The sequence below is a fragment of the Balaenoptera acutorostrata genome, chromosome 21 (genome assembly GCF_949987535.1).
Source record: "Balaenoptera acutorostrata chromosome 21, mBalAcu1.1, whole genome shotgun sequence".
NCBI lineage: Eukaryota > Metazoa > Chordata > Mammalia > Artiodactyla > Balaenopteridae > Balaenoptera > Balaenoptera acutorostrata.
In genome coordinates this window covers 18,450,434-18,462,967 of record NC_080084.1, presented here as the reverse complement: position 1 = coordinate 18,462,967, position 12,534 = coordinate 18,450,434, and the positions used below count along the sequence as shown (strand labels likewise).

The 12,534-nt window shown below is 36.1% G+C and overlaps 1 protein-coding gene across 5 annotated transcripts in view; it reads left to right on the top strand.

The window, feature by feature from the left end:
* The window catches only part of DLC1 (DLC1 Rho GTPase activating protein), a 409,459-nt gene that overhangs the window by 98,929 nt on the left and 297,996 nt on the right, over positions 1–12,534 (top strand). For all 5 annotated transcript variants that reach the window (XM_057537468.1, XM_057537473.1, XM_057537474.1 and 2 more), the window contains exons 3-4: positions 1,052–1,201; positions 8,277–8,417. In XM_057537468.1, coding sequence (XP_057393451.1) covers positions 1,052–1,201; positions 8,277–8,417 — 291 coding nt within the window. The remainder of the gene's footprint in view (positions 1–1,051; positions 1,202–8,276; positions 8,418–12,534) is intronic.

The window sequence follows — 12,534 nt, the reverse complement described above, 5'->3', positions numbered from 1 at the left end:
AGGCTTCCATCATGGTACAGTTTCCCTTTGAGGTCACCACTGATGGTCCTTTTAAAGCTGATTTCACCCAGGTAAATATCTCAGACAGATGAGAAGATGGCAAGGGCAACATGAGTCACAAATGATGACTTGCCTCAAAAGGGCTGGTCCTGAGTCTGTGACATCCCTCAATAGATTATGCTTCTAAGGAAACTTACAGCACTTTCCATGTTTTGTTTTGTTTTGTTTTGTTTACCCAGTACTCTGCCCAGCCCTGATATCTTGCACATTACAGAAAGTCTGAAAGTTTTCTAATACTAACTGACTTGATTTGAACACCCAAGAATAGTGAACAGTCATGCCCAAGTAACTCTATATGGTCAGTAAGAAGCTTTAGTTATTTTTATAAACAAAATTATTTCCATAAATATGTCTATATTATAGAGAGCTCAGAATAAGTAACCATTATTCATATGATTGTGGAGGCTTTTTTCAAAAGTGTGTGAAAGAAAAGAAGCTTGAAAATAAATATTGGCAATGACATAGCTTGAAGCAGCAGTAAGTAAATGGCCCCATGCAAAAAAACAAAACAAAACTGAACAATCCTGCCTTGTTTGTTTCTTTTCCTATGTTTTACTATACTCAGAAATATTCATCCAAAAATATTATCTTGTATGCATCCTTAAATATCTAACCCACAAACAATTATTAGTATGTTATAATTGATTTGTACTCTGACAAAAGAAGAGTAAACATACAACTTTTCTCAAGAATAATTAATCGGAAATTGTAAGTAAGTATCAGTACTGATATGATGTTATACTTCCTTTTCCTTGTGCCTTGCTCTAGAAAATATGTATTTAATATGCATGTAAAATGCTTTCTTGGCAGGTGGTCAGTATCTTTCCAATGAAGAGCACATTGATGGTACAGAATAGAACTTCCCTTCCCCCTTAAGTAGAAGACTGCCTATTATTCAGTGTCCTTTTTGTCACATTGAAGAACAGAGAACTTTTTATTTTTTCCAAGAAATGGCCTTTCAGATTCAGTAACAACATGTTCTGTTCCTCAGGAAATAAGAGAAGATCGAGATAGGGTGCGGCTAGACTCGATGTTGTTGCTGATCATGAAACTGGACCAGCTTGATCAGGACATTGAGAACGCTCTCAGCACCAGCTCCTCTCCGTCCAGCACACCAACCAACCTTCGGCGGCAAGTCCCTGTGAGCTTCCCACTTCCCACTTCTTTGCGTATGAACGTGATGTCTCTACTTCGTATAGTCCCTCTTGCAAATGAAACATCTTGGATGGCCCCACTACCCACATGTGACCCTGATAGTGTTCCATAAATGTCACTCAAATCATTCTAGGCTTCATGCAGAGTCCATAAGAGAAGTGTGTGACTCAAAAGAAAATGGTTATTATTAGATAGGAAAGAGGGTCATTTTGGGAAATTATTTTGCTTCCTAGTGATCAGATTCTCTTCATTGTCATTGTTTCCCTAATTGTTGGTCTTCCTTGATATGCTGTAAACACCATTAGCAGTGCTCTGTTTATCTTGTTTAGTGTCTTATTTCCAGTGTCCCACAAATTTACATTGCATATAGAAGATGGTTAATAAATATTTGCTGGACAGATGGATGAATGGTTGGATGGATGAATGGTTGGTTGGATGAATGTGTGGGTCGATGAATGGGTGTATAGATGGGTGGGTGGGTAGGTGGATGGATGGATGGAGGGATGGATGGCTGGATGCTGGTTGAACTAACCAAGCATATTACAAAAAAGAATTTAGATGAAATCAGCTTGAGAACACTCTAAAATTCACTTAGTGAAACACAATGAATAAGACAGAGTGAAAATTTTATTCTACTGTGCATTAATTTCAAATAAGATAGACACTCCTATCAGATTCTAACACTCAAAATAAAATTTAGAAGACATAGATTCCAAAGTGTCTATACACTTTACATATTTAATATTAGCTTCAATTAAATGGCTTAGTTTTTGCAGATCTAGCAAATGTGATGGTAGAATTTACTTATAATTAAGCCATGCATTCCTTTTCAATTAATCTATCACTTTTGATATTCAGTAATCAACACATTAAGTCAAGAAATTTTGTAATTACCTAAGATCAAAGGGGTGGAAAATGTTATATATACGTATGTATAAGCACCTTTCAAAATAGAACTATTCTGTATCAAATTCTTTAATTTGTATAGTTCTATTATTGATTCCGAAGTTATTCAAGACTCATTCTGACTGTGGTGCAGAATATTTCAAAGTCAATAAACAAGTTAAAATAATAGCTAACCTTAGTATATACGAAGTATTAATACTATTCTAAATGTGTTATGTATGTTAACACAATCATTCCTTACAACATTGTTCAGATGAGTAAAAAGAATAGAGGCAGTAATTGTATGTGCCAGAGCTGGCACAGAAGCCCAGCCAGTCTTGATTCAGAGCCATGTCACTCAACCACTATCCCATACTGCCTTTCCTAGCTGGCTATAATGGAAATCTGATAGCTTGAGCAAAAAATATTTTTGATTAAAAAATGAATAAATATGAAATTAAATGCTTTGACCTAGAAAGCTGGTAGGAATGACATTTTTCTTTTAATAATTTTTCTTCATCCTTCAGGATTCATCTCAAATGTTTCCTTTACAGTGAAGTCTTCCCTAAATCTCCTTCTGTCTTCCCAGACAGAATCGCTTACTCCATCCCTGGTGCCGCCGTAGCGTCTTGCACATACTTTAGTAGGACAGGCACCCAGATGGAGGAAACGCAGTGAAAGTGATCTCCTGAGGCCAAAAAGAACGGATGTTTTCTCGTTTACATATGAAGGGTGTAGAAGCTTCAAACTCATTTTCATCAACACTTTAAAGCCCAGTTTTTCAATAGGAGATGCTTCTCAGTACTTTTGCCATTAATGTAGGTGTGGAATACATTTTCTCTTTAAAGTTTTCTGGTGTGAATTGCTGATCTCTCCCTATCTCTTTAATTGCTCCCCTTTTCCCTCTATATTGACCTTTCCTCAATCCCATGTATCTAGGGAAAAAAGCACAGTCCAGATTTCTGCTAAATACAACTCCATGTTGTTGTCTCCATCTCAAAGAGCAAAATAGCCCTTACCTGCTAGATATGGTTCTTTGTTGAGTGGTGAAGTCAATGCAAAACAAGAGCTAAGGTGGGTGATGATTAGGATTTGTCTGCATCTACATCTCTGCCTCCATTTAAAGTGTAAACTGGATTTTATATTGCATGCACTATCTCATGGACCATCACCACCCTTGCTGAACAATGGTTAATTCTGTAAATAAATATGTATTTCTGAGTTTTTAGTTCAACAGATACTTGAAATAGGCCAAATAATACAGTAGAAACATAAACTTTGGAGTCTGCAGGCCTGAGTTCACACGCCAGCTGTACTACTGAATATCTGAGAACATAAGAAAAGTATTTAATTTCTCAACTTCAGGTTCATGTAAAAAAAGGAGACATTGTTTCCTACTTAATGGCTTGTTGGGAGGAGTAAATGAAAGAACACGTGTGAAATGCATTGCAGAGATCTGGCACAGAGTACATATTTAGTATTTGTTAATACCATTGCCTTCTCTCAGTATTTGTTAGTACCATTGCCTTCTCTCATGTACTCACTCACACCAGACACTGGGTTAAAGGTAAATAAGACATAGCCTGCATCCCTAGAAACTTCTTTTTGTCTCTGTGTTTTTCTAGGTCATCCCTTTTTCTTTATTTCTGTTCCTTGGTATTTAAAGCTAATTTTAACATTCTCTCGTCATCAAAATTTTTTCCACATGCGATTTCCATTCCTTTTGATAACTGTACCATGGAATAAGGGATTATAACAAATAATTATGACCTTGATTGTCCACCAAGGAGTACTGTCCCAGATTCAGAGGAGAAACCCCCTCTGCCACACCCTCATACTCCACTGTGAATGTACAGTTTAGCAAGGAGGGCAAGAAATGCAATGAAACAGTGACCTCAGTTTGAGATTATTTGTAAGAAAAGGCTGGAGTGAGTTGTACATATAATAAAGGGGGTAAAGAATAATATGGGCTGGAGTCTTTAAGAATGGCTTCAAAGAGAAAAAAATATTAAAATAAGGGTAGATGTAAAAATGTATAGAAGGCTGCCTTGATAGAGCCTGACAAGTGAGGGTCAGGCAGATCTGAGCTTTAACGTCAGCCCTGCCACAGAACATGAATTTGGTCCAGTTACTTGCCTTAAGCTTTGGCTTCATCATCCATCAGGTGGTGATAATAATATCTTCCACATAGAGTTTGTGAACATGGAAGCAGAGAATGGCTATACAGTATTGTCTTTAAATGGTAAAAATTTTTTTTTAATATTTATTATTTCACCTCAGAATTATTGTATTGTTAGAAGGATGCAAGGTTACCCTGTTATTTGCCTAATCAGGTCATAAATAAGAAGGCAAAATTCGTGCAAAAGATTCCTGATAAACATAAATGTAAAATATAAATGGCTTGTAAACTACCTGCTACTTATGATTATGCATTTGATGTTTATAAATAACCTGCTATTTATGACTATCCATTTGATGTTGATTTAATTTGAAATCTTAATGAATCATTTTTCTCTTAGGTTAAAATGTCTTTTCTGTGCAAAAAAGAATAGATGACCCTTAATCTGAAAGTACTCAGGGCATGAGAAATTTGGTTATATGTTTTACACACACACACACACACACACACACACACACACACACACACACACTTAAAGAATTTAGTATTATGTTTCATATTTATTATTGTTATGTATGTCTTTTGTACCCTTTCTGTTTTATCTTTGTTTTCCACTTTTTTCTTTTCTTTTTTTGTAGCTTTATTGAGATAGAATTGACATACAACATTGTATAAGTTTAAGGTGCACAATGTGATGATTTGATACAGTTTTTTTCTGCAAAATAATTACCACAGTAAGGTTAGTTAACACGTCCATAAACTGGTATAATTATAATTGTGTGTGTGTGTGTATGTGTGTGGAGAGAACATTTAATATCTACTCCCTTAGCAACTTTCAAATATATTATACAGTGTTGTTAACTGTAGTCACCAAAATGAAGATTAGATCCTCAGAACTTATGCCTCTTATAACTGGAAGCTTGTACCCTCTGACCAGCATGTCCCCATTTTCCCCACCTTCCAGCCCCTAGCAACCACCACTTCATTCTGTTTCTATTTTGGCCTTTTTTTTAGATTCCACATATAAGTGAGATCATACAGTATTTGTGTTTCTCTGTCTGGCTCATTTCACTTAGCATAATGCTCTCCAGGTCCTTCCATGTTGTCACAAGAAGCAGAATTTCCTTCTTTTATATGGCTAAATAATATTCCATTGTGTATATATACCACATTTTCTTTATCCATTCATCCATCAATAGACACTTCAGTTACTTCTGTGTCTTGGCTATTGTGAATATAATGCAGCCATGAATATAGGGGTGCAGATGTCTCTTTAAGACAGTGATTTCATTTCCTTTGGATGTATATGCAGATGTGGACTTGCTGGATTATATGGTAGTTCTATTTTTAATTTTTTTGAGGACCCTCCATACTGTTTTCCATAGTGACTGTACTCATTTACATTCCCACCAACAATGCACTAGGATTCCCTTTTATGATAGCTGTCTGACAGGTGTGAGGTGATATCTCATTGTAGTTTTAATTTGCATTTCCCTGATAATTAGTGATCTTGAGCACCTTTTCATGTACCTGTTGGCCATTTGTGTGTCTTTTGAGAAAATGGCTACGCAGGTATTTTGCTCAGTTTTTAATCAGATTATTTGTTTTTTGCTATTGAGTTGAATGAGTTCCTTATATATTTTGGATATTAACCCCTTATCTAAGGTTTGCAAACATTTTCTCATAATTCTATAGGCTGCATCCTTCATTCTCTTGATTGTTTCCTTTGCTGTGCAGACGCCATGTAGTTTGATATAGTCCCATTTGTTTATTTTTGCTTTTATTACTTGTGCTTTTGGTGTCATACCCAAAAAATTGTTGCCAAGACCAATGTCAAGAAGCTTTTGCTCTATGCTTTCTTCTAGGAGTTTTACAGTTTCAGATCTTACATTTACGTCTTTAATTCATTTCAAGTTAAGGTTTGTGAGTGGTGTAAGATAAGGGTCCAATTTCATTAATTTGCATGTGAATATCCAATTTTCCCAACACCATTTATTGAAAGGACTATTTTTTCCCTATTGAGTATTCTTGGCCCCCTTGTCAAATGTTAGTTGACTGTATATGCATGCTTTTATTTCTGTGCTCTCTGTTCTATTCCATTGGTCTGTGTGTCTGTTTTTATGCCAGTACCATACTGTTGTGATTACTACAGTACTATAATTTGAAATAAGGGAATGCGATGGCTCCAGCTTTGTTATCATTTCTCAGATTGCTTTGGCTGTCCAGGGTCTTTTGTGGTTCCATACAAATTTCAGGATTGTTTTTTCCCATTTCTATGAAAAATGCCATTGACATTCTGACAGGGGTTGCACTAAATCTATAGATCACTTCGGGTAGCATGGACATTTTTCACAATTTTAATTTTTCCAATTCAGGAACATGAGATATCTTTCCATTTATTTGTGTCTTCTTCAATTTCTTTCATCAGTGTCCTGTAGTTTCTAGTGTACAGATCTTGTGCCTCCTTGGTTACATATTAATATTTGCCAGTTTGGTTATTCTTTCATAAAACAATATTTATGAGCATATTCTAGGTGTCAGGCACTATTCTAAGCCTGGGGAATGTATCAGTGAACAAGACAGGTGAAGCCCCTGCTCTTGTGATGCATAGATTCCAATAAAGGGAGACAAAAAAGATTTGAAATAGAAATGAATGAAAGGTGGATAGATGGTCAGATAGAGAGATAGATACATACGTACATACATAGGTAGAGATGATGGATGGATATTGTTGATACGTGGTAGATAAACAAGGTAATAAGATTGTAAAATAGAAAATGATACACTGTGGTGGTTGAAGAGAGGAAACTATTTTAGCTTGAACTGTCAGAGGATGCTTCTCTGAGGTAGTGATATTCAAACTGAGAGCTGAGTGACAAGAAAGGGACAGCAAAGGGAAATACTTGGACAAGGGACAAGAAAGGGCATAGTCCCTGCCATAAACACCAACTTGGTGTACTAGGAGGACTGACAAACAGCAAGTATGGCAGAGCATAGAGAAACAAGAGAATGATAGAGTCTAAGACCAGAGAGTCGGGGTGCAGGGTAGATGATATTTAACAATATGGGCCATGGTGAAGTTGAGATGTCGAAAGAGTGGACGTAAAGATTATCAAATAATTTTCTCACGTTAAAATTATAGAGTGATGTGTGCCTTCACTCCCTCCCCTTTGCATTCTCCTCACCCTTGCCTTTCCTCTGTGTTCTCACATATAACACAAAGATATCATTTGGTAAATTAAATGCACAGCCTTTGGAGGGATTACCGTGTAATTGCACTCATTCAACAGACATGTCTTATCCACATACTGTGCACTAGTTGCTCAGAAGGCATATGACGTTAATAATAACAATATTTACAGTAATGCCCAGCATTTAATGAAAATGATTATGTGCCTGTTACATGCACTTTGCATATATCTTGCTTAATCTTCATAAACCTGTATGAGTACATGCTATCATTATACTCATTTTCAAATGAGGGAATTGAATTGCGCATAACAAAGTGTAATTCCTGCCCTCAAATAGCTTATAGTTCATTAGATAGACATACACTTGAGCTAAATGATTCCAGGCTATTATGGTAGGTGTCACCATGGAGATCTGATGGGAACATAGAAGAGAGTGAGGTGAGAAGAGCTGAGAACTGTCTTTTCATTTGACACTCATACCCTGTTGCAAGAGAGATGTAGAGTGAGTTACTCAAAGTCACACAACGAGCAAGGGTTGTCTATGGACTTCTTCCTCCTGACTTATTGCAGTGTCCCGGCTAGCTGCCCCTACTGCCCTTTCCAATGCACAATCAGCTGTTAAATTATCAAAGTAGTTTACTGTCTCTTTTTCAGTATTTGCATTCTAAAATCAGACCCTCTGAAGAGTACAATTGTTAATACAAAATAATGCATGGTTATGGGTGACGTGTCACTGTCGGTTGTCATAACTCTGTGGTGTGTCCATGTGTCTTGGGAGAAGGAGGAGGTGGAAAGGTGTTGGAGGTGGGAGAAAGGCATGTAGAGAGTGTGGACATGCCCTTCATATCAATGCATTTTTTTCATAGGATCTGGAATCAGGATCTGAGAGTGGAGCAGATAACACTTTGGTAAATCAGACACAAATAAATCTGTCTTCTAACACCGAGTCCACTGACCTATCATCTTCCACCCCAGTGGCCAGTTCTGGAACCAAACCCAAGTCTATGGTAAGTTGTTAATTATAGCAGTTTCCACATGAAGTGTTGATTATTTTCAGGTAAGAGTTGATATCTCATCCATTCAGTTTAGAAGAAATACTCTTGGATTCTTAGTTGCAGTGACTTGATAGTACTTAATTAAGTACAGCCCAACATATGCTGTTTTTTTGTTTTATAAATGCTTACACAAGTACTTTACTAACATAGGTCATTGTTCCAGAATTATGCAAAATATGGTATTAAATTTTATTACTGGATACTCAGAACTTGAAAGAACCAAGAATGCAAAATGTAAAGATGATTCTCCCTATATTATTATTCTGACTAAATGGCTTACCAATGGGAAAATTAATGGATGGATGGATGGATGGATGGATGGATAAGTAGATAGATAGATAGATTAAAAAGTAGAGATATATAAGATCATACACATGATAAGTTTTATGTGGGTATTAAATGACATAGCACATGTCAAGTGCTTAGTGAAACGCTTGGCACAGAAAAAATACTGAAAAAATGTAAGCTACTATTGTTATTATTATGATGCTTCATAGACTTTACAATGCTACCAAAACAAATGAAAAGGAGAATTACTACATGTAATAGTATAGCACAGTGAATTGTGAATAGAAGTTATTTTCCTTTAAGTAAAAAGTTGAACTGCAACAGGAAAGCAGTATTTGACTCTAAAGGTAACATTTATGGAGGAAGTAATTACTACTTCAAATATCTAAAGTCCCAGCAGCTCCAAAATAACCTTTCCTAGTTTAGTGAAATCATAGTGTTGTATTATTTTTTAAATGCCCATGTTAGCTTAACACAGAGAAACAAGTTTGGATTGCTTTTCTGCCTGCCTTTAAAATAAAAGGCAAATCTGAAATAAAACTAAAAAGAGAATACTTGAATTTAAAACATAGTATGTATGTTCAACTGCAAGAATATCTAGAGTATTTTTGATGGAATAAATATTTATTGAACACCTACGATGTGCCGTGTGTTATACAAGATAAAAAAGACTTGGAGAGCAATAAAAATATATTCTCTGTCTTTGAATATCTCACAGTCTAGCAAGGGAGGGAGGCATGTAAACAATGAAATGCAATGACATGCTGTATGGTCGTGCTGTATATACAGGAAATAGGAGGAAGCAATGACATACTACCCAATGCTATTTTGCGGTACACTGAAAAAATAGGGTCAAAAATAATGTGTGCCAATGGGCAGACTGCAGTGACGTGGTGCTCTTCTTTTCCACAATCGCTAGGGAAGGTTGAAATGCAAAATTCAAATATGAAACTCAACGATCTCATTTTACCACGTTCTTATTAAGGAAAAGATAAAAGCCTCTTAAGCGTTTTAGCTTGAAGGTTTGGGAACCATTGGAGCATTGGCTTTTTGAACACTGGGGACAGGTGTGGGGCTGACATATAAGAAGTAAGTAGAGGGACTTCCCTGGTGGAGCATTGATTAAGAATCCGCCTGCCAATGCAGGGGACACGGGTTCGAGCCCTGGTCCGGGAAGATCCCACATGCCACAGAGCAACTAAGCCCGTGTGCCACAACTACTGAGCCTGTGCTCTAGATCCCGTGAGCCACAACTACTGAGCCCACGTGCCACAGTTACTGAACCCCACGCACTTAGAGCCCGTGCTTCGCAACAAGAGAAGCCACTGCAATGAGAAGCCTGAGCACTGCAATGAAGAGTAGCCCCTGCTCGCCACAACTAGAGAAAGCCTGCGCACAGCAACAAAGACCCAATGCAAACAAAAATAAAATAAATAAGCAAATGTATTTAAAAGAAAAAAGTAAGTAGAAAGGAAGGTGAATTCCCTTTTTTAAAGGTATTTATGCTTAAATTAGCTCTTTAAAGCACCTTCTATTGTCCCTAAGAGTGTTCTTTTCACTCTAACATTTATTCTGTGTTCATCTTTTACTTTAGAATAATTACTGTTGGTATCCACTATTTCTCCCTTGAAACGTACATATTTTAGAGTGTAGTCACTTTATAATTTGTAACCATTGCTACAACTCTGTATGCAGTTCCTTAGTCTTTTTTCAATGCTCCCGTGCTTATAAATGTGGTCAATATATTTCCATTGAGCAATGTATATATTTTTATGGTAACCATCTTCAGTAAAGTTTTAGAATGAGAAACATAAAACCATCAGTTTTCCTAGGACTTTAATCCCTTAGAGTACTTTATAATGGGTCCTTTTTCAAATTGTTCATGTTTTGCCGTATCAGTTAACCAAACTATTCACCCCACAGGCAAAATTAAGAAATAATTAAAATCAATTGTTGAACAGAAACATATTTTTTCATGCACTGCAAATCAAATATTAACTGAAAAGTTGCCAACTTGGAATAAAATCAGAAGTGAAGATGTATCCAGCTGTTCAGGTGTGACCTGGGCACACGATCACAACTTTGTAGTGATGCCACAACTCACTAGTCAGTGAGTGATGAGAATCATTATGCAATTGACTCGGCCTTGAAACCCAATATTCCACTTCAAGACACCCAAAACCTATTTAACACATCTTGATCAATACTGCAGGTGGAGTTAGACAACTGGAAATGCAACTCTGTTCAGCTACTGAACTATAATTTAGTCAAATTCTCTAACTGGCCATGAGAAGTACCCAGAAGGGAAGAAAGCACTCTGCTATCAAAGGCAACTGACTTTTAGGAAATTTCTCAAAGAAAATGACCAATTAAAAAAGTAGCTTAGGAGACTGGGATTGACATATATACACTATCGATACTATGTATAAAGTAGATAACTAATGAGAACCTACTGTATAGCACAGGGAACTCTATTCAGTGCTCTGTGGTGACCTAAGTGGGAATGAAATCCAAAAAAGGGGATATGTGTATACGTATAGCTGATTCACTTTGCTGTACAGTAGAAACTAACACAACATTGTAAAACAACTGTACTCCAATAAAAATTTTAAAAAAAAGTTAGCTTGAAAAACAGGCTTTTGTGTTGGCGGAGGGGCTGCTTTAATGTGAGCATGTGTGTGTTTTATTTTTTGCTGGTTTTGGTGTTATTATTATTTTCAGTATTCCCTTTTTACTAAAGTTAGAAAGTAAGTCTTGAGCCATGGATCAATTTTATGTTTTTAAAATATTAGAATGAAGAATTTTACCTATTTTATGAGATATGAAACAGACACTTTTCCCCTCAATTTGGAGCTTAGGGAATAATGGCAGCCTGGCTACTTCGTGAAAAGAAAGAAAACTCTAGTATCCTACAGAGCTGTTCTTTTCACTATGAACTAAAATTTCAATTTTAATATTAAGTAGAAACATTAAATTCAAAGAACACCTGCTTCTAACATCCACCTAAAATGAACCAACCTCTGCTCCATAGTGTCACATTTTTACAGAATGCTTACTTTCATCTCAGAATTATTTAATGTTACATTTGATTTGCTGCTATGAATCTATTTATAATGGTGACTGACTACCACAAATATTTGGCTTTCCTTTTGTGTGTAAGGTCTTTGGATTTCTAAGTGCCAATTTTTCAATAAGATTTCTACTTTTATATTTATTATTAGAAGGGGACCAATGAGTAATCTTCAGATTTTTCATAAATACTGTGTATATATCATGCTGAAAATTGAGCATTAAAGTAGATTTCTGAAATGTATTTGACACAAAAAAATTTAAAAGTTAAAAGGTAGGAGATCCACTACCAAAAAACACATTAGTAAAAACAAGGTCTGGTGCTTAATGCCAAAAATCTCATCAATTTCTTTCTTAAATTCTTGGTTTTGTTCCTTTGAGGCAGTCTCATAATGCCTTTCACACTACACACTTCTGCGAACAACGCATGTGTAGTCATAATCATTTTTTATACAGTGCTTTCATTCACTGCAGAACAATATTCTGACATCCCTCTAACCAGGGTATTCAGTTGCTTGAGTTGTTCCTGCATGAATTAATATAGGGTTGTTACATGAAAGATTTTAAAGCTGGGCACTAAAACCCCACAGGTTTTGTTGTGGTTGTTGTTTTTCTTAAAGATACTGATTAGTATAGGTGGTCATTAAATTAGTATTAATCATACATTTGTGAAGAAAGAGACCAAGCCTGAGATAAGAAAAACAACATATTT